Below are 22,763 nucleotides of genomic sequence, written 5' to 3'. Positions count from 1 at the left end.
ATCGGCACCGCTTCTTAGAATATGGGCCTTGGTAGGTTGGTGTTAGAAGTTTTATACCCAGTTTCAAGGTTTTCGGTCACACCTTAACCCTAGTTAGGCCAAAGTATCACTGTTTCAGGACATCTTCATTGATTCTCACAATGCACAATCCTTTCACTTGTTCCACTGCACCTTTCCTTTCTCAACCCTCTACTTGCTTCATGGCCCAGGACAATTACTTTTTCACTTTAATATGTCTGCCAAACAAAGACCATTGATTTCAAAGTTTTACAAACCATACAACTCTAAGCACAAGGACTACTTTGAAACATTTCCAAAAAACACATTTTAGTAGAAGAACTGTGCGGATTAAACTTTGGTAACGGAATTTTGATAAACTCTGTCTCAGGTTTTTATGCGACCACGTTTTCCAAAAACTCTTAAATATCCACTCTGAATTAAGATTGAAAGATGTCTGCAGAAATACTGGACACTGACATGGCACCTTGAGTTTGAAAAAAATCTCTTATTATTGAACTCCAGTAAGTGAAGTGGATTCACACCCAGTAACATCATTTCATCATGGGTCTCTGGCCTGTACTAAACAGAAATGGATAAAAATGTAATTCTCACGTTTCACAAGTTTTGACATCACAGGGCAGAACAGCAGAGTACAGTAGAGTACGATGCAGCACAGAGAGTAGAGTACAGTACAATATACTGCACTATACTCCACTTTTCTGTACTGTACTACTGTATTGTAGTGTACTGTACCCTACTGTGCTCTACTCACTGTACTGTGCTATCCAAACTTGTGAAATATACTTGTGAAGTATCTATGATGGGGTCCAGATTTGGTCCGGTCCGTCTGTGGACGTTAACATCAAGGCCGGGGTGGACTGACCAAATTTCATCTGCTTTTCAACATCCATGGACTTCCGGTGTCGGTCCGTGCTCAGTGGTTGAGGATGCTGGTTACAGTAAATGGAAAGAGAGGGGGCTTACGGGTAGGTGTCAGTTAGAGCTGGGAGAGGTGACCTTAAACTGGAGAGAGAGGGATGGAGGAGTTTTTAATAGTCTTTGTTTGACCACCAGACAACAGAAAGCGAAATAAAACCGTTATGAGCTGAACATAACAGTATGTCAGTGGAAGGGAAAACAGTAGCAGGTGACCCAACTGTAGTTTGTAACGATGATGAGTTCCCATTGTTACCAATTCATTTGCGGGAATTCCGTTACTGAATTACGAGTTTTTAAATCACTCAATTCATATACAAATTTGATATCAGTAAGATCACTAACTTATTGGTAGGTCTACCATTTATCCTCCATGAATTATCCTCCATGAAGGAGAGAAATGTGAAAATATCTTAAGGATAGGTAGGTTTTTGGGAAAGGAATTACAAGGCAATATTTCTTAAACTTACAGAAGGTAAACAATTTCTCAAACTAAATATAAATGTTTATTAGTTTGCAGGGGTCTTTACGTCAAAATGATTATGTTTTGATGTATTTCTGATACCTTTTTTTAAGACCATTTCTGGTAGATGTTTTGTACGACCCATTTTCCATCTGTTTATCCAGAAATCAAAGCCGTATAGCAAATTTTTAAGATGGAAAATGTATCTATGCCTTAATTTCCCAAAAATATAGACTCTCTTAGCTTTCATTTGACACCAAATTTGATACACTCCTATGAACTTCAATTGTTGGTGCTCATGTGTCCTTTTTAGATGGAAATGCCCCCCACTGTTCAGACTGAGCAGACATCAACGAAACCCACTGGACTGGAAAACACCCATGTTGTGTAAAGAAAAGCTTTTTAAATGCAGGGTTTATAGGCTATATGGAGCGACACATCCAACGCAGTCCCTCTCTACCTCCTACCTTACGTTTTTTTATTCTTCTCTGAAGCTTTGTCCCAGGCCTGCCTTTACTTGTCTCTATCCTGCTGTTTGGGGAAGGAGACGTCTGTGTTTTAGAGAGAGAGAGATCTTCCTTCAGTGTTTCACCAGTCACTTTAAAGTGTACGGGAGAACCATGTAGAAAGGTACACACTATTCAAGTTGGCGCCATTGAAAATACAATGAGGTTCGAGCTTCTAAAATTGGACACAAACCACTGACACACAGCGAGGCCTTAGATTCAATAAGACACAGTAAGTGAAAGGAGACGGTTGTCAAGTTCAGAGAAAAAAGACGTTCACTACACGATAACAATGATTTTAAAGTGAATTAAAGGCATTGTTTAGTGGACTGTTGCAATGACAGAGCTGTGTTGTGTTTTTTACAACCAAACCTCTATTTCATGTAGATGACATGTTATAGAAGGGTCCAGACCAGTAGTGGTGCGTGGGTAAAATCACTGAGGAATCCAAGTCAGTAAAAAAGCCATATTACAACCTATGTTGTGATAATTGCATAGTTTTGCTATATAACAACCTCGATATACAATAAGGCCGTGACAACAGAAGACATCAGTCACACAGCGGCGAAATAAATTCAACTACCAGTACGTTTGTTTCATCACAAAACCGGAGAGCGACATCTGTCCGGTGAGGTCCACAAAGCAAATAATGCATCCAAACAGATACTTTTGGTCATGTAGTGTATGTGGACAACTGCTCTTCGAACATCTCATTCCAAAATCATGGGCATTAATATGGAATTGGTCCCTCCCCTTTGCTGCTATAACTGCCTCCAGTCTTCTGGGAAGGCGTTTCCACTAGATGTTGGAACATTGCTGTGGGGACTTGCTTCCATTCAGCCACGAGCATTAGTGAGATTTGGCACTGATGTTGGGCGATTAGGCCTGGCTCGCAGTTGGCGTTCCAATTCATCACAAAGGTGTTCGATGGGGTTGAGGTCAGGGCTCTGTGCAGGCAAGTCAAGTTCTTCCACACCGATCTCAACAAACCATCTCTGTATGGACCTCGCTTTGTGCACGGGGCATTGTCATGCTGAAACAGGAAATGACCTTCCCAGAACTGTATCCACAAAGTTGGAAGCACAGAATCGTCTAGAATGTCATAGTAGCATTAAGATTTCCCTTCACTGGAACTAAAGGGCCTAGCCCGAACCATGAAAAACAGCCAAAGACCATTATTCCTCCTCCACCAAACTTTACAGTTGGCATTATGCATTAGGGCAGGTAGCGTTCTGCTGGCATCCGCCAAACCCAGATTCGTCCGTCGGACTGCCAGATGGTGAAGCGTGATTCATCACTCCAGAGAACAGAATTCCACTGCTTCAGAGTCCAATGGCGGCGAGCTTTACACCACTCCAGCTGATGCTTGGCATTGTGCAGCTGCTCAGCCATGGAAACCCATTTCATGAAGCTCCCAATGAACAGTTTTTGTGCTGACGTTGCTTCCAGAGGCTGTTTGGAACTCGGTAGTGATAGACAATTTCTACTAGCTTCAGCACTCTGCGATCCCGTTCTAAGAGCTTGTGCGGCCTACCACTTTGGCTGAGCCGTTGTTGCTCCTAGACGTTTGCACTCCACAATAACAGAACTTACAGTTGACGGGGACAGCTCTAGCAGGGCAGAAATTTTACAAACCGACTTGTGAAGGTGGCATCCTATGACGATGCCACGTTGAATGTCACTGTGCTCTTCAGTAAGGCCATTCTACTGCCACTGTTTGTCTATGGAGATTGCATGGCGGTGTGCTCGATTTTATACCCCTGTCAGCAACTGGTGGCAGAAATAGCCGAATCCACTAATTTGATGGAGTGCCCACATGCTTTTGTGTGTATTTATAGTGTATGTCACCTGCAGAATGGTCAAACAAGTTCATGTTTAGTGTTACCGCAATTTAGTGTTACCGCAAGTCAGCACAAAGACAAGACACTCCAGTATTCCAGCACCATTTCAACTTAAACATTATCAAATCAACAAGGCTATATATAAACTTAAATATACCAAAAACAATTTAGTCCAATCAATGTTGCTAAATATCATGCTTCTGTCCATGGTACTGATTTGTGGTGTGTGCGCAAGTTAAACAAAACATGTTGACTCACCCTACTTGTAGACTGGTTGAAGGCCAATGCCATCCTCCTCTCTTTCATGTTGGCAAAACGTTGATGGCTCTGTCATTGTTAGTTTTCGTTGTCATAGTCTGCCTAGCTAAAATGCTTGCTAGCCTGACTTCCTCGCATGGGCAACAATGAACCACTAAGTTAGCTAGGTTAACGTTAGCTAGTTAACGTAAGCCTACTTGGCTACAAATTGAACTTCAATCGTCTCAGGCCAGTGGCACAACAAATTAATTTATGTTTGGATCAGAATCGCCATCAAAATCATTGGCCTGTACAGAGAATTAAGTCAAAACCACAAGTCCAAATCCCCATCTCCATCCATGGCTTAGGAACGGGACGATTTAGAAAGTTAGCTACCGCAGGACATCAACACAAGCAGACCTGAAACTGACACGTTTTTTCTGAAAATGACATTTTGCAGAGGAAGTGATTTAATTGGTCTGAAGCCAAATCCAAACTGGCCACCAGAACAACACACAGTTGAGCTCGGCTCAACGCTGATTGGCTAATGCTTGTTGGCATCAGTCAATCAAACGCTATGGCGGCAACATGTTATACTCTTTTGGTCCAGACGGGTCCAGACAGCATCAGATACAAAGGCTACACATACTGAGACGAGGGGCGTTGTTTCCCTCGCTCTGATGATTTCTCCTCTCAGGTTCAGCCACTTGCAAATTGACAGATGATGAAAACACACAGAGATGAAAAATACATCATTTTATATTTTTATTTTATTTTTTGTTGGTCAAATATTTGGGGAAGCCCGGCTTCCCTTGGCATCCATGAATACACGCCACTGGTCCAGACACACACATTTTGTGATTTCACATGGTTTTGAGAAACTTACCCCGAACAGAAAGTCACTTCCTCATCCCCGTTGTGTAGTATGGGGGCCTGACAAAATGTCATATAATGTTGCAGCCACATTTCGGAATGTCACAATTTCACGTGAAGAACATCTGAAGACCTGCATCACTATACTGAGGGCGTTGCCGTTTATAAAAGGACGTATTTGGGTGTTTTTTTGGGACCCCCATACTACACAACAAGGGGTAAGTTTCTCAAAAACGTGAAATCACAAAAAAAGTGTCTGGATGCTATAACATGCCATTTACATAAAAAGTAGATATTTGGTTGTAAAAATGTAAATGTGTCCTTTTTAAGGGTTGAAGACACTTTCTATAGGTGTAGAGATTTTAAAAGATAAATGCCTGTAGCTTTGTGTTACAAATCAGTGAAGCTGATTGTACTTACTGCGTGAATGGAAGATGCTGATTAAACAGGATCATTGAAGGAAATGCACACAGAGGAAGGCCTTGGATGCAGGCCAGGGGCCAGAACTGGAATTCTGTTGAAAGTAAATACAGATTAAGGTACAGCAGAGGAGGCACTTCCTTTCGCATTCCCAGTACCAGCCCACACACGCAAGTGACTGTGTGTACATACACACACATATACCTTGGGCCCCCTTATCAGTCAGTCATTGACACATCGGCCCTCAGATACACACACACACACACACACACACACAATCAGTCATAAACACATTGGCTCACATACATTATATTTACACCCACCTTAAAAATACACTATAGTTTGAAATCACGTGGAAAATGCCACACTAAGCATTGGTGGAGTCAAACTAAACTTAATGGCCCTTTTAAAAAAAAAGAAGAACCACAGTTTTAGTAGATCTTGGAACAACATGTTTTTTTCCCCTCCCAGAGTGGATAAGTATCTGATACATCTGTATACCACCAGTATGTTTTCGTTCAGGGTCCTTAGCGCCGCAACGCAGCACACTGAAAACATCCCCTGTGTTGCTCTGCACTCAGACACACACTGGCAGCCTCTCGCTACTCACACACTCGTTCTCACACACAGCAACATTCCCAAATTCACTGAGGAGAATTACGAGGGCAATTTGGACATTTAGCCCGTAGTGGCGGCATGGGAGGTATTCAGGCCAGGAAGTAGAGACATTTTGAACTTGATAAACCCCTGAAATGCAACCCGTATTTCTATAAGTCTGGCATGTTGACTTTTATCATCTGTAGCAGGGGCTGCTGAGGCAATAGATTAGCTTTGCCAGTCAAGTCTATTGTCAGAGACAAACAATACTAGGCTAAAGAGTGCTGATCTAGGATCAGGTCCCCCTGTTTTTGTCATCTTTTTCATAGTGATCTAAGAAGGCAAAACTGATTCTAGATCAGTACTCCTACTCTGAGACGCTGTATGAATACAGGCCCTGATATGGACATTTTGAAAGTAAATCCAAGAGGTATTGTATGTAAATTAAATGGTTAGAGATACCAAATGGGGCTTGACCGTTATGGCCAGTTAGTCATTTGAAATAAAACAATGTATCTGTGGCTTAAGTGAGAGCTGTACTTTGTAGTTAAATGGGTCATGGGATGAGTGGGAGGAGACGGTACTCGTAAATTCAAATCAATAACTCATATGCGTATTCAAACCCGAAAGCAAACTATATTCTGTTTTGTGGAGGAAATAGCCTCCAACTGGAATGAGATCCTGGTCTTGGAGAGAGAAACATGTAGCCACAAATCGACTGAATAAATGACCTTGCTGTAGGTCAATTCCCGTCTTCTATCTTCAATCAGTAAAAAAGAAAGAAAGTGGAACACAAAGTTGATAGCCGTTCTTGTTTGTCGTTGAAACGACAACGTTCCAGCCCCCAATCTACAGTAGCAAACGCAGCCGACAGACAGTGGCAAGGAAATACTCCCTCGGCCTCAATAGGAACAAGCCTGTCCTTATCCTTTTCACTGACATCTTCAATACCAGTGTGTTGCTGCCTAACAGGAATCACCTGTGATTGGGTGGCTGTGCCAGGTTCTGTGGAGGAGGCCAGGGCAAGGCTCAGCTGCGTTCCCATTGGAACAGTGTCTGGCTGACTGTGATAAGAGTGCAGTAGGCCCAGGAAGGGTGAGGGTAGCTGGCCTCCCCTCTAGCTCTGTGTTCCCTTCTCTTTATTTTGGAAATGCCGGGCAGGCTGCATCCTGAGATCCCAGGGTCTGATTGGCATAGGGAGGGAGGGGGGCAGGTTGGAGCTGGCACGGGATTTCCCATACACACACTGTTGGCTTGGATACACACATGCATGGATACACACACATGCACGGACAGTATGTGTACACACACTCAACTAATAGTTCCAGAATAATATGCTGTGTGGAACAGCGAGCAGGAGGATGAGGGCCTGGACAACACAACTCCAGGGAATGAGAGGAGTGAGGGACCAAATGAGACACTAAGTTCACACCACAGAAGATGTGGAGAGGGTTCCTAAACCCAGGGAATCAGGGAGAGATATTTTCCAAAGTTTACACCTAGTTCTCTCACTAGCTTGGTTTGGCATCTTTTTTCTATAGTGAGCCGATGGAGAATTCGAACCATTGGTTGATATTTGGCTAGAATGATTTGACTAATTGTCCTGTATTATGCTTCTGTATGCTTCTCTGTAGCTGAGCATTTCCATGTGTGTATGCAGCTGTTGTACTAGAGTCGAGCAGTGGAGGCTGCTGAGGGGAGGACGGCTCATAAAAATGTCTGGAACGGCGCAAATGGAATGGCATCAAACGCATTGAAGACATATTTGATACCATTCCACTTATTCCAATCCAGCCATTACCACGAGCCTGTCCTCCCAAATTAAGGTGGCGCCAACCGGTGTAGTCGAGGTATGTTTATCATACTGCTACATTTTTTGTTGTCCCTCTCAGTAAGTTGAAACTGATTTTATCTGTTCCAGTGCCGTTCTACACGATTGTGCAAACATTAGAAGATTTCTTGTCAATAAAACCTCGATAACTAGCTAGATCAATGCACGACATCGGGCCGTCACATTGTACTATGTCGTATAAAGGGGGCCGTCTTTCAAAAAGTAGGAAGTAACCGCCCACTTATACACCAGCCACCTCTGACCCGACCTCCTGACCTCTACACCCTGTGAGGTTGACTGCTGATTGACCCCCAGGGTCTGAGTTTCCTAGGATACCAGAGAGGGAGAGGCGACGCGAAAGGGCCGACTCCGCCCTAAAATCTGTCAGCGCGAGAATAAAGCGCGAAGCAGTCCAAGTTGGTCTTTTTTTTTGTATGGAGGTCAACGAGAGAGTGTCAAATTAAGTCAACATAAACATTGGATTGCTAATTTGCTAAGTGAGGCTTATTTGATCGTATAGAGGTTTCGTAATATTTAGGTTGTTACAAATATACTGATATAAGTGGACGTACGTGGCATCCTGGCAACTTCGAGTTAAAAAAATAAATATATATAGGAGTTGTACCTGTTGTTCACATGCCCTCATTAACTAGAATGTTCTGCCTCCTTCCGCCTTTGCTGACATGTATTCCCATTGTTAGAGCAGACAGTCCAAAATCTAGATCTTTGAGGATACTGAGCTGACGGAGGTTAAAGTTCAACGACTGATGTTAGTGTCGATGTCAGCTTCACTGCTTCTTGTGAAGAGAGAGAGAGAGAGAGACTGGTAGCTATGTTGTACCATTGTTGTTTTGTATAGGTGCGTTTAACTTTTACGCACTTTAGCTGCCAAGAGGAAAATACTCAATGACTAGACTTGGTGTATGTTATGAAGAACCCATTGACAGAGTAATCCCTTAATGCGCCCTTCTTAAGAGGAACCCTAGGGCCTGAGGAGAACTAGTCTTTATAATGCCAAGTAACTAAATGCATGAGTTGTGTTCTCTTGCAAGTTGCAGCTTTGCTGCTATTCTTCCATATCTCTGCGTCTCCCTCTTTCTCTCTCTTTCGGTTTCTCTCTCTCTCTCTCTCTCTCTCTCTCTCTCCATCTCCCTCTATCGCTATGTCAGTGTTAGAGGTTGCCAGACTGTCTGTCAGCCTATGGCTCTGTCCCTCAGGGGACAAAGCTGCCGTTCTTCGAGGGGAAAGCCCCCTCCCCTGTCGGAATTCTCCCTCGCCTACGGGCAGAGAGCAGAGCCGGCCCAAACACACAGGAGGGGAGGTCAGAGAGAGATGAAATCAAATAAAGTTGTATTGGTTGCGTACACATATTTTGCAGATGTCATTCCAAATGCAGTTTCTAGTTCCAAACAGTGCAGTAATACCTAACAATACACAGAAATCCCCAAAACATGAAGACATATCAGAATGAGCAATGTCAGAGTCCGGAATATAAATATATCTATATAATGGTTTGAATAGACAGTGTATGAATAGAAAAGATGTGTGCAGCAGTAGTTATATAGGATGAGCCTAGACTAGAATACAGTATATACAAATGAAGTGGGTAAAACAGTATGTAAACATTATTAAAGTGACCAGTGTTTAATGGCTATGTACATAAGGCAGCAGTCTCTAAGGTGTAGGCTAGAGCAATGGTTCCCACACACACACACACACCGACCATAACATCAGCCAACAGCCATGGTCATACAGGGAACTAGGTGCAGCTTTCGACTTACTCTTAAAAGTTGTAATAGTAAAATGTAATTGGGTAGTGCATCATCAGTTTCTCTTGTCATGTCAGTCATTGCTGCCCTTTGTATAGAGAGCATTTTATAGCTTGCCAGAAATGTCCAGATCAACTAGCCCATGTCGGCTAATGTTTTTTGATTTATTTCGGGGGGTTTTAGCCCATAGATATTGTTGTAATTTTTTTGTCACTCAAATATCACATCAATACACATTAGACACGGCAATGTGTATAGAATTGCTCGAAAATGTGCTTTAAAACCTGCAAAATTCTCTCTACCAAGAAGAGGGGTGTGAACAGTTTGTGTCATGAAGAATAATTGTGGCCATAGAAATAGATCTGGTGCACGCAGGGGAGGGCCATGGGATGTTCCTCAGTGCTGGAAGGGGGGGGGGCCTGAGTGAAAAAGTTTGGGAACCCCTGGGCTAGAGTAACAATAACTAAGGTTCTCACCCTCTCCATCGATGTGGATGGGGGTGTGCTCCATCTGCTGTCTCCTGAAGTCCACGATCAGCTCCTTTGTTTTGTTGAGGGAGAGGTTATTTTCCTGGCACCACTCTGCCAGGGTCCTCACCTCCTCCTGCAGGCTGTCTCGTTGTTGGTAATCAGGCCTACCATTGTTATGTCGTCAGGAAACGTGATGATTTGAGTTGGAGACTTGCGTGGCCATGCAGTCATGGGTGAGCGTGGCCACGCAGGAGGGGGCTGACGCACCCTTGTGTTGAGGATCAGCGTGGCGGAATGTTTTGCTGCCTGCCTTCACCACCTGGGGTCGGCCCGTCAGGAAGTCCAAGACCCAGTTGCACAGGGTGGGGTTCAGACCCAGGTTCCCGAGCTTAGCGACGAAAGCTGAGCTGTAGTCGATGAACACCATTCCTACATGGGTATTCCTCTTGTCTGGATAGGCCAGTGTGCAGTGCGGTTGCGTCATCCGTGGATCTGTTGGGGCGGTAAGCAAATTGAGGCTGGTCTAGGGTGTCAGGTAAGGTGATATGATCCTTGACTAGTCTTTCAAAGCACTTCATGATGACAGAAGTGAGGGCTACGGGGGGCGATAGTCATTTAGTTCAGTTACTTTTGCTTTCTTGTGTACAGGAACAATGGTGGACAAGTGGGGACAACAGACTGCTATAGGGAGAGGTAGAATATGTCCGTAAACACTCCAGCCAGCTGATCTGCATATGCTCAGAGGACGTGGCTTGGGATGCCGTCTAGACCGGCAGCCTCGGTAGGGTTAACCTGATGAGGACAGAGGGCGCTGTTTTCACTTTGGGGGAAAAACGTGCCCAATTTAAACGGCCTCGTACTCAATTCTTGCTCGTACAATATGCATATTATTATTACTATTGGATAGAAAACACTCTCTAGTTTCTAAAACCGTTTGAATTATATCTGTGAGTAAAACAGAACTCATTTGGCACAAACTTCCTGACCAGGAAGTGGAAAATCTGAAATCGATGCTCTCTTCTGGGTCCTGCCTATAAATGGGCATGATACCTATTAGTATACATGCACGTCATACACCTTCCCCTGGATGTCAAGATGCAGTGAGAGAAGAAATGGAGTGTTTATCTTGGTCTGAGATGGAATACATCCTCTTGGAATGACGTGTCACCCATTTCCTGTTTTCAGGAAGGCGCGACGTTGGACCTGGATTTGCCTTCTGAATAGCTTTCGTTATAGGCGACTATTATCTCCGGCTTTGATTTTATTTGATACATGTGACAATATCATCGTAAAGTATGTTTTTTCAATATAGTTTTATTAGATTTTTGAAATTTATTCGGGACGTTAGGCGTGTTGCGTTGTGTGCCTTTGTTCAGAAAGGAGAGCTTCGCGCCACTTGGCTAGTGCGCTTGCTAATTCAAGAGGGAAAATGGACGTTCTAAATCCAAACAACGATTGTTCTTGACAAAGGACACCTTGTACAACATTCTGATGGAAGATCAGCAAAAGTAGGACCCATTTTATGATGTTATTTCATATATATGTCGAACTGTGTACTATTAGTTTTGCGCCCAGGTTTTGGGCACTCAGTCGACATAACGTAAGCCTTATGTGGTAATGAAGTTATTTTTAGAATTCTAACACGGCGATTGCATTAAGAACTAGTGTATCTATCATTTCCTATACAACATGTATTTTTTAGTTATGTTTATGAATAGCTATTTGGTCAGAATATGTGTGTCAGAAAAAGTGTCCGAAAAAAATCCGGACGTTGTGGGAAAAAGTAGCTACGTTAGCACAATGTATAACCACTGATTTCAGCTCTAAATATGCACATTTTCGAACAAAACATAAGTGTATGTATAACCTGATGTTATAGGACTGTCATCTGATGAACCTTATCAAGGTTAGTCAAAAATTATATCTTTTGCTGGTGTGTCACGATCGCTAACTTTTACTGCTGGGAAATGGCTTGTGTTTCTGGCTATTGTGGTAAGCTAATATAACGCTATATTGTGTTTTCGCTGTAAAACGCTTAAGAAATCGGAAATATTTGCTGGATTCACAAGATGCTTGTCTTTCATTTGCTGTACACTATGTATTTTTCAGAAATGTTTTATGATGAGTATTTAGGTATTTGACGTTGGTGTCTGTAATTATTCTGGCTGCTTTCGGTGCAATTTCTGATTGTAGCTGCAATGTAAACTATGATTTATACCTGAAATATGCAAATTTTTCGAACAAAACATAGATTTATTGAATAACATGTTATAAGACTGTCATCTGATGAAGTTGTTTATTGGTTAGTTTGGTTGGTTCTTGGTTAGTTAGGTTGGCTTTGTGCATGCTACCTGTGCTGTGAAAAATGTCTGTCCTTTTTTGTATTTGGTGGTGAGCTAACATAAATATACGTGCTGTTTTCGCTGTAAAACATTTTAAAAATCGGACATGTTGGCTGGATTCACAAGATGTGTACCTTTCATTTGCTGTATTGGACTTGTTAATGTGTGAAAGTTAAATATTTAAAAAAAAATATTTTTTGAATTTCGCGCTCTGCCTTTTCAGTGGAATGTGGGAGGAGTTCCGCTGGCGGAACGCCTGAGCAGTAAATATCTTACATCAGCGTCAAAGAACGACAGCTCACAGTCCTCGTGAGCGGCAGTGGTCGGCGAGTCGGCGTTTTCCTCAAAGGTGTTAACTTGTCCGGGAGCGAGGCGTCGGTGTCCGTGACGTGGCCGCCGTTCCCTTTATAATCCGTGATTGTCTGGAGTCCCTGCCACGTACATCTCGTGTCTGAGCCGCTGAATTGCGACTCCACTTTGTCCTTGTACTGTCGTTTTGCCTCTTTAATTACTTTACAGGGGGAATATCTGGTCTGTTTGTACACATCAATGTTCCCGTTTACCTTGCCGTGCTTAAATGCAGTGGTTCGCGCGCATTCAGTTTTGAGAGCGAGGGAGATATGGAAGGAGAGAAAGAGCGTGTCGTGAAAAAGAGTAAGGGTAAGAAGAGAGAGAGAGATGAACAGTAGTTTGGTGCAGCTGGCCACTTTATGAATTACAGGTCAATGTCATGCTACTAATGAATGTAGTCAAGCTGGCGACGCCAGCGTCCTGCCAACAGGGATTTAGGATTTCATGATAAATTACCCCCGGCCCTTATTCCGTTACCACTTTTCCTTTTGAGAAATGCCCGCTGAACAACCAATATCTGTGTGCAACTAGCTACACTTCTTGGAACGACGTGCCTCTTAAGAATGCAAACGTGTGTTCTCTCACGCTGCTGTGGAAATGAAATGGGCCCACAGCCCTTCCTTGGTGGTGCGGGAAGTGCATGTCAGTGCGAACTCATCCACACCCGTGAGACGTAAATAGACCGAGTGCCCCTAAATAAGAGAATACAATATTTTTCTTCCCACATACAAATATGCAATAGAGCAGTTGAGCTTCCTTTCCGGATAGATATACTGTTGTAGATAGGCTTGGCAGGTATACATATCTAGGGTGATTTCAGTGACTACCTACTCACTTTCTCTCTCTGAACAACAAACAATACCAAACAGAGTCCCGTTGCCATGGGGATGTAGCTGCCGTGTCGCAGGCGTCTTTGTTTGGTTGCTCTGTCTGTCAGGAGGTTGTCTGGGGCTGGGCAGGCTGACAGGGACCAACTCTGGGTCTAGTGCCACATGCCCGTGTTCACCTTATTCACAATGAGTGACCAGTTAACTGTTACTATAACCTTACATAGGCCGAGTAGGCCTATCTTCTACATAACGGTTATGGTAACGTTAGTTATGAGCGCAGGTGTGTGCAAGGCGTTATTTTTTTTAATTTTTTTATTTTTAATGGAAATGTCATGCTTTATTGCCATCAGTCTTAATCATGATACTTTACAGATTACTGTGCTCTGCCTAAAGTGCTACAGTATCATTACTGGTAGGGAGTCATGGCACAAGATACATACTGTACAGGACATACATATACAAAGTAGATACAAAACATTTTTTTGCAGGATTTGTCAACACAGGCATGATTTTATCTCAGTTGAAGTGGACGGTTCTATACATGGCTGCTCAACTAACCCAAGTTTACTTTTCATTTAACAAATGGAAAATCCTCTACTTTAAAGCTAGAATCCTTAGTTATTACCAGGTGAAATCACACATCAAAATGAAAATATACTCAAACATGCTATTTTTACCTATAAAATGTGTGCTTTAGTATTGTTTTCTTTGGCAACTGTGATATAAGCAGAGTAAACACCTCTGTTCTGTACATTACCCTGTAAAAATTAACCTCGAAAGGGACTGCATCATCCATTATTTCCAAGGTAATGTACTGAAAGTTGGCGTTTATCCCTTACATACCCATTGATTCTTGAAAAATACAACTTAAAAATGTCTAACAGCCGTACCCCATCAGAACCAAAAATATAAGCGTGTTTCAATCCAATGTTTGTAAATGTAAACAAACTATCCTCAAAACATAGTTAAAACAAATGTTGATATCAAAGATGGTCAGTCCTTGCATCCATAGTTCTATGAATTTTGAGTGGCAACATTTCTCCTGCCCCATCCCTCAGCTTTTTACTGAAACAGATGCAGGATTACCCCTGTTGTTTTAATAAAGGATTCTATCTTTAAGTGCGTTAATGTTCACCCGGTCTCAATTCAGAGACCACATCGGATAGAAATATCAAGGATGGCAGAGCATTCTAGTCAATAAAATGTCCAGACCATCCTCATGTCTTTCAGAGTATCTATATTATTAGCCATCCATAATTGTCTAATGAATGACAAGCGCAAAGTAATGTTAGACCAACTAAGCTTGACTTACTACGAAAATGCATCAACTGTGTATGAGGCTTATCAATTACACACACAGCATTACCATATGCGGAACACTACAGCATCACGAAGAGTTTAGATCTGTATTGCTTCAGTCACTTTAAATTGGATCAAAACTGACTGGCGTGTAAATGGCCTTGTAAGTTTACAGCAGCAATCCCAGTAGGTTTACAGCAGCAATCCCAGTAGGTTTACAGCAGCAGTCCCACGTTCAAAAAGAGCAGCAATGAACCACATTGCTCTAAAATAAAAGGGACACACTCAAAGTTGAGATAAGGCAGACCAACATAAGACATCTTATTACACTGACAGTACAAGTTCAGTTTCCCTTTTTATATATTTCAGCTTTTTAATCACCTGTTTGACGTGTTTGATCGGTTGCCCTTCATTAATTCATAGCTAGTATATTAGAGTTAAGTGTTTGACCAAGTAATGTTATTTCACTGTGTAAAACTTCAAGGTCTCACCTTAATTTGAGTGAAAGACCATTAGTAGATGGATACAGCCTGTGAGTCCATGAGGCTGAATATATGCATAATCTTAAATGTTGTCATAACATCATGATAGTGTTCATCTTTGAATAACAATCATTCAGAAAATGCATTTCTTTGAGGCGTTTCATTTAAAATATTATCAAGATATCCATTAACACAGAAACAAACCACAAAATATATCATAAACACACAACTATTAGAATGTTTACAAAATTGAGACTCTTACAAGCTGTTCATTTCTTAATCTTCTCTTTCTCTTCATGAGTTAGTAGTAAGTCCTCCAAGCTGGCATACAGTAACTCTACCTTGGTTGAAGGTCTGGGTAGAATATTCCATGTATCACTCCTTCTATGACAACATTTGAAAATGTATCGTGGGTGGACGGGAGCATGTAGGGGTCTCTACGGTAGAGCATTGCTGGTTGGTGGGTCAGTTTACTTGCCTCTTCAGATTCAGTTTCAAATGACCCACAACTTTCTGTTTTTGTCAGTGAGGGAAAGTGGCGGATGTTGAGGAAATCCAGGAATATCTTTGGGAGAACTTCATTCTCCATAATTATAGTCTGTAGATAGAGTTCCAGACCATGTCTTCTCTGCTCCAGAACTTTGGGAATCCAGTTCCGTACATGCTTAGAGGGAATCTCAGGAGGCGTCATACTCTTCTTCAGTATTTTATGGAGATTATGAAATTCACTGTAGCGCTTCTTCACTGTATGCTGTCTGCCATTCATTAGCACGTCAATTTTAAAGACCGTGTACCCTTTCTCAATCGGATTGTCCTCTGAACGGAACGATGGAATGAAAATCCTGACGTTATGCATTTTCGAAAAACACCTCCAACACTAAATGCATGAAACCCCCAGATATATATGAACTTGCAAACACATAGGGGGGTTTAGGGAGCCAGCTAGCTAGCTAGATACATTTTGTTGAAACGGGTTCTTCTTCTTGTTTTGACTGTAGCGTATGGAAGTGCAATAAAAAATCTGGCGCAAGGCGTTAGTTAGACTTCTAGTCTGGTTCATCGGTTTAGTGAAACCTGAGATATGTCATGCCGTGGATGTCATTTTTTTTTTTATATATATATATATTTTTTTAACCAGATAGGCTAGTTGAGAACAAGTTCTCATTTACAACTGCGACCTGGCCAAGATAAAGCAAAGCCGTGTGACAAAAACGACAGAGTTACACATGGAATAAACAAGCGTACCGTTAATAACACAATAGAAGAAAAAAAAAGTCTATATACAGTGTGTGCAAATGGCGTGAGGAGGTAGGCAATAAATAGGCCATAATAGTGAAGTAATTACAATTTAGCAGATTAACACGAGTGATAAATGAGCAGATGATGATGTGGAAGTAGAGATACTGGTGTGCAAAAGAGCAGAAATGTAAATAAAAACAAAATGGGGATGAGGTAGGTAGATTGGGTGGGCTATTTACAGATGGACTATGTACAGCTGCAGCGATCGGTTAGCTGCTCAGATAGCTGATGTTTAAAGTTAGTGAGGGAGACCTAAGTCTCCAGCGATTTTTATTTTTGATTATTCTTTTAATTTTTATTTTTTTTTGCAATTCGTTCCAGTCACTGGCAGCAGAGAACTGGAAGGAAAGGCGGCCAAATGAGGTGTTCGCTTTGGGGATGACCAGTGAGATATACCTGCTGGAGCGCGTGCCTCGGGTGGGTGTTGTTATCGTGACCAGTGAGCTGAGATAAGGCGGAGCTTTACAATGGTTACATACTAGACCAGTTCACTGTTTGTGGTTCCAGCAGCCAGTGATAATGAGCGGAGAATGGTGTGGTCATGTGTTGGGAGGGGCCAAAGGGTGTCTTAATTGAGGATGTACTCTCCCTCAACACAGGAAATGGAGGAAGAATATTGAGCGTGCTGATGCTGCTAAAACGCTGTGTGTGTCTGTACGTCTCGACAATTGTTCTTTTTAGTTAATTGCAAGTTATTCAAGCCGCCACAGGTCACAACCCTGGCAGACACTCGACTCGGTCAGTTTATTGTCGATAACAACCAACCCTCTCTCATTGGAGCGACCGATTTTTGATTCACTCACCCATATATCCCACATTCCTCTCCAGCTGTCTCAATCAGTTGCCGGAAGCCAAATGACCCCTGTTAACCCCTGTTTCTAAAAATAGGATTCGGCTTAATCTGCCTCATAAAGCACGACGGTGAAATGGATCCTCGCTTTCGAGGAAGGGCCAGAGCCCTTTGGTCCAATTGGCGTCACTTCCTGGAGATTAGGTCACAAGAGCAGACCGAGAGGAAATGGAGGTTATTGCCCAGAGCTTGGCTGTGTCCCAAATGGCACCCTATTGCCTATACCTATGACCATGGCCCATTGGGCTCTGGTCAAAAGTAGTACATTATGTAAGAAACAGGTTGCTATTTGGGACACAAGCTTGTTTTGAAATGTGCTCAAGACGTGTTGACTGACAAACTAGTTAAGTTTCATTGAAGAGAGTACAATAGATTAGTGTGGTAAATATTTATCCCCTCTAGGGGCTGTATACTAAAGGAAAACAACAACAAGAGAATGGAATGAATGGAGACTTGTTTTATTGTTGTTTACATTTCGGCTACAAGGAGGACTAGCCAATGAAAAGTCAATCGATCCAGTTTGTTTTGTTTTCAATTTAGTTGCCTGATAACTACTATTCTAAGACAATGGGTTTTAGTGGAAATCCTATGAAGAACAGGAAGTCCATGGATAATTTCTGACGCACGTAAATGACAAAAACGGTTGATTCTCAGAAAGACAATACAGAGAGGCAAAGGGACGGAGGGCATTTGTCTGGTTCTCATCCCACAATTTCATGCCATGGATCTATGGCGCATCTGTTCACATTGAACACAGCTCCCATAACTGTGTCTGTGCTTTTAGATACGCCTATGGTATCTGTGTGTACAGTACGTATGTTTAATTGACACTGTGGGTGTGTTCCCATGTGTGAACATGTGTCCACTGTTCTCTGTCTTTCTAGTTGTCGAAATGTGTGCGCGTGTGTGGCAGAGCTAGCACAGTGTGAAGTGATGGTGCCAGAGGTTCATTGTGAGAGCTGAGCCTTTTCACAATACCCCCCCCCACCCCACACTCTTGTGATGCATTCCTTTGTGACGTCAAACACGGCGCAGCGGCTGGCCTGCCAGGCAGAGCACAGGATGTGTGCAGAGGGAGGGAGCCAGAGACTATAGCGTTTGTGTGTGTGTGTGAGAGAGAGAGAGAGGCCCGAGACGGAGAGGGAGAAGGCAAGAGACGACAGACGGAAACAACATGCACTTATACACTGAAAAGAACAGAAAGTGTCTGGAAATAGCAGAAGGCTTACTTCCCTATAAAAATATTATTCCATAATTCCGACTCTCTGTCTGACTCGCTGGACGTTGGCTGCCCGTCTCTCACCCTGAGGTTACCCATTTGGGCTGCCAAAGGGGAGGGCATAGACCCATCCTAACACATGCGTGTCATTCTAAGGCGTATTTCCAGAGCTTCTACCTCTTTTCACCTCACACGTGAGAGGAGGGAGGATACCTGACCTCAGGATTGCATGTGAAGGCGGAATAGGCTAATGAAGGCCCCTCAATGCAGGTTGATTGTACCTAGCATGTATTGCCCGTGCATAGCATAGCTAACCATCACATGAAGACGTGCAGGTACAAGGGGCAGAGAAGACGGAAATCAGGAAATACAATGAATGTGCCTCTGTATTCCATTAGCTCAGTTCTATTCAAGAGCGTATCATTCTAGATTCTAGATATCTATGATGAAAGGATGATATGTGCCCATTGTCTCGTCTGGAGGTTATAGAGAGGGGATGTTAATGTATAGGTATAGAAGGTCTTATCAGTGTTCGTTTCTTCTAAGTCTGATCTCACTGATCTAAAATAATAAAGGGAAGAGGATGTGAAAGGCGTGTGTGTGTAGGGGTGGTCACGAAAGTGGCTTAATACTTAGTTATGAAAAGTTCTAAATCCCCTTTTTGCAATGCTGCATTATAATTACTTCATGCATTTAAGAGTGTTGAAGAAATCTTTTTATTCACACCCACCTTGCTTTATACGGTCGGAATGAGTGTAAATATTATTTAGGTTTTGTCTGTCTTTTCCTAGTAGCACTGATTCTGCAGACAGTTGCTCTATTACTGAACGTGTTGACTTTACTATGACCGCCACCTGGGGTTGTCGTCCCTTGGAACCTTAAGTTGAACGCACTAACTGTAAGTTGCGCTGGCTCAGATCATCTGCTGCATCTCTAAAATGTAAGTGTTTTCAAGGAGGATGTCTCAATCAAAGCATCTCTTGTTCTCTTTCCTCTCTCTCTCTCTCCCTCCCAGTCCTCCTGGCCCAGCCTATGGAGAATGATTGTATGGAAGGGATAACCCTGAAGATCACAGACTTTGGCCTGGCGCGGGAGTGGCACAATACCACCAAGATGAGCACGGCGGGCACTTACGCCTGGATGGCGCCGGAGGTCATCAAGTCCTCCACCTTCTCCAAGGGCAGCGACGTCTGGAGGTAAGGGGGCTTGTAAGTGTGTGTTTGCGTGTGTGTGTGTGGGGGGGGGGGGGGGGGGGTGGAGCTGTACATGATGATGATGAGAGATGCCAACTTCCCTGCTGAGAGATGCCAACATCCCTGCTAAAATAATAATTGAATTAAAAATAAAGATATATGACGAGACTATTTATGAGCCTGGACTGTGGGAACTTGTCCCCCTCCTCCACCATCTCTGACAGTGATATAATAGGGATGGGTTGCAGGAGGAGTACAGCCATGTGATAGCAGCAGCACTTCAAAGCCTGCTCTGTACTTTGTGTGAGACGTGTCAGGCACACTGTCCTATTGACCCAATGCATGGAGCTAGAGAGGGAGAGAGGTAGGCCACACAGCAGACCTGACCACAACCGTTTATCTGTGAAGGGTGTGTGTGTTTTTTTTTTTGTGTGTGTGTGTCTGTATGTGTGGCCAAGCATACGTGTGTGTGTGTATTAGCGCGCATGCACTTTCGTACCAGTGTGTGTGGCCACACACAGGATGTGTATCCAAAATAGCACACTGTTCACACAACACACACATCTCTTTCTCATGCTCTCCTGAGACACTTCACTATTCCCAAACTAGCTTTTTCTGTTTTACTTTGCATATGTTAATGAGAGGGTGTTATGAACCTGGTATGAAAATGAGGGCCAATATTGACCTCTTCTATTCTCCTTTATCCATCTCTGTGGCTGTCTCCCAAAATGGCTCCCTATGTCCTTTATAGTGCACTATTTACATTTTAGTTTACATTTACATTTAGGAAATAGGGTGCGATCTGGACATGCTGTAGCCTTTCACTTCTTCATAAAGCTGTAGATTTCCGATGCTGGCAAAAACAGAGCAGCGGAGTGGCAGAGTAATTAAAGGACTATATTAAAACGCTGCAGGCTACACTCCCCACTTACAAGACAGCCTACAGCGCTTTCAGAAGAGTGTGTGTGTGTGGAACTGTGAAATTGAATCAAATCAAATTTTATGTCACATGCGCTGAATAAAAGATAGACCTTACAGTGAAGTTCTTACTTACAAGCCCTTAACCAACAATGCAGATTTAAGAAAAATAAATGTTAAACTATTTACTAGAATAAACTGAAGTAAAAAAATTAAAAATAAAGTAACAAATAATTAAAGAGCAACAATAATATAATAGCGAGGTTATATACAGGGGGTACCGGTTCAGAGTCAGCGTGCGGGTGCACTGGTTAGTCCAGGTGTTACGAATCCCTTTGGCCCGACAATCTAGGGGGGGATGGTAATGGGACCCGTAACACAACTCATGCAAATTATTATAGTGACAACGTAACAGTGAGAACAAAAATAACCACAGACAACTAAATTACTACCGTCAAACACTCAAGGTTTATTTAAAAACACACGGTAATGGGGGGAGCAGGAAAAGGGGCTGAGCGGGACCCAAGGAATGAAAGAATAATCCCAAAACACCCCTAAGCTAGACTAGCCTACTTCACAAACAGCTAACTAACTAACCAAAAATACAGGGGGTGGTCCGCCCAGTTCTAACTAGTGTTTTTAACAATATTTAACTACGGGTAGTGTAGCCCAAGGGCGACTTGTCTGGTTACCCCCTTTTCCCACCATCAATCAAACACCATAACCAAAACAATACTCACAGGTGGGGACAAAGTGACATGTAGATGCAAAACACACAAGCGATCTACAGACAGAAGGCATGTTACAAAGAGATTGAGCTGGGGAGACAACAACTGACAGGGGTTTTAAACCAAGGGAAAGGGACTGTGATTGGGTAAGGGAAAAGGAGCAGGTGTCTTCCGATTAGCGACTGATTGATGACTGATTGGGGAATGATTATTGTCACCTGTGAGTAGGGGAGAAGGAGAGAAAAGAAATACACACAGGATACACACAGAACACTTGTATCCGTAACACTCCCACCCTTAAAAGCGCAACCCTAGGGATTGCGAACATATTTACAAAACATCATTATTTTTATATCAGGCATTTGAAACACATAATTGTCAACAGAAACTGGTTACCCGATTTTGTCTTCGGTAACGGTCCAACACAATCAACCACTACATGTTCGAATGGTTCACCTACGACAGGTATTGGACAAAGAGGAGCGGGAGGAATAACCTGATTTGGTTTTCCTGTTATCTGACATGTGTGGCATGTACGACAGTACTGAGCCACATCTTGTTTTAAACCTGGCCAAAAGAAATGGCGAAGAATCCGATCATAAGTTTTTGTGATTCCTAAATGACCAGACCACTGGTGATCATGAGCAAGGGATAACACATTTTGTCGAAAGGCTGTAGGAATCACTATTTGGTAAACAGCATTCCAATCTCCGCCCGCGTCATCATGGGATGTCCATTTACGCATGAGGAGATTACCATCAATGAAGTAAGCCACGTTTTTCTTCTTTACCTCTTCCAATGAGACAACACTAGAAAAACATTTAGCAAGCTTGGTGTCAACCTTTTGGTTAGCAACCAGCTGCTCACGAGTGACTGGTAACTGTATTGCATTAGCAATAAGTTCTACATTCTTCTCTTCCTTCCTGGGCTGTTTGTCAGAGGTGATCAGCTCCTCAGAGGTAGCACACAACCCATCCTCTTGATCATCCTCTTTGAACAGAACAGTGTTCGACAAATCTATCACGTCACTCTCTTGTCGTGCCTGAGCACGAGTGACAGCACAAGCAGGGAACACATGTGGATAACTCTGTGCCAGCTCATTGGAGAGAGAGTGGTCACTTTTATCCATTACCTCCAAAACGGGTACTACCTTTCCTCCGGCAATATCGTTACCCATTATAAAGGTCACACCTTTTACTGGCAACATAGGACGTACCCCCACTCTGAATATTCCACTGATTAACTCAGAGTGTACTTTCACAAAGTGCAATGGCACTGGGACAAAACCCATTTCTATACCCTGAACTAA

The 22,763-nt window shown here is 42.8% G+C and overlaps 2 protein-coding genes across 2 annotated transcripts in view; one reads left to right on the top strand and one right to left on the bottom strand.

Annotated features, from left to right (window-relative positions):
* Positions 1 to 22,763, top strand: part of LOC120030570 (mitogen-activated protein kinase kinase kinase 11-like) — a 44,532-nt gene that overhangs the window by 2,915 nt on the left and 18,854 nt on the right. The window contains exon 2 of the mRNA XM_038975987.1: positions 19,631 to 19,811. Coding sequence (XP_038831915.1) covers positions 19,631 to 19,811 — 181 coding nt within the window. The remainder of the gene's footprint in view (positions 1 to 19,630; positions 19,812 to 22,763) is intronic.
* Positions 13,794 to 16,222, bottom strand: LOC120030571 (sorting nexin-24-like). Its single transcript, XM_038975988.1, has one exon. The coding sequence runs from the start codon at positions 16,101 to 16,103 to the stop codon at positions 15,585 to 15,587; it is 519 nt and encodes a 172-aa protein (XP_038831916.1). The 5' UTR covers positions 16,104 to 16,222; the 3' UTR covers positions 13,794 to 15,584.

This window comes from Salvelinus namaycush, chromosome 36 (genome assembly GCF_016432855.1).
Source record: "Salvelinus namaycush isolate Seneca chromosome 36, SaNama_1.0, whole genome shotgun sequence".
Taxonomy (NCBI): Eukaryota; Metazoa; Chordata; class Actinopteri; order Salmoniformes; family Salmonidae; genus Salvelinus; species Salvelinus namaycush.
Note: the sequence above shows the minus strand (reverse complement) of the source record. Positions and strands in the feature narration are given on the sequence as shown.

What these genes read in the sequence shown, in the direction of transcription:
- LOC120030571 (XM_038975988.1), bottom strand. Translation starts at nt 16,103, where the DNA reads ATGCATAACGTCAGGATTTTCATTCCATCGTTCCGTTCAGAGGACAAT.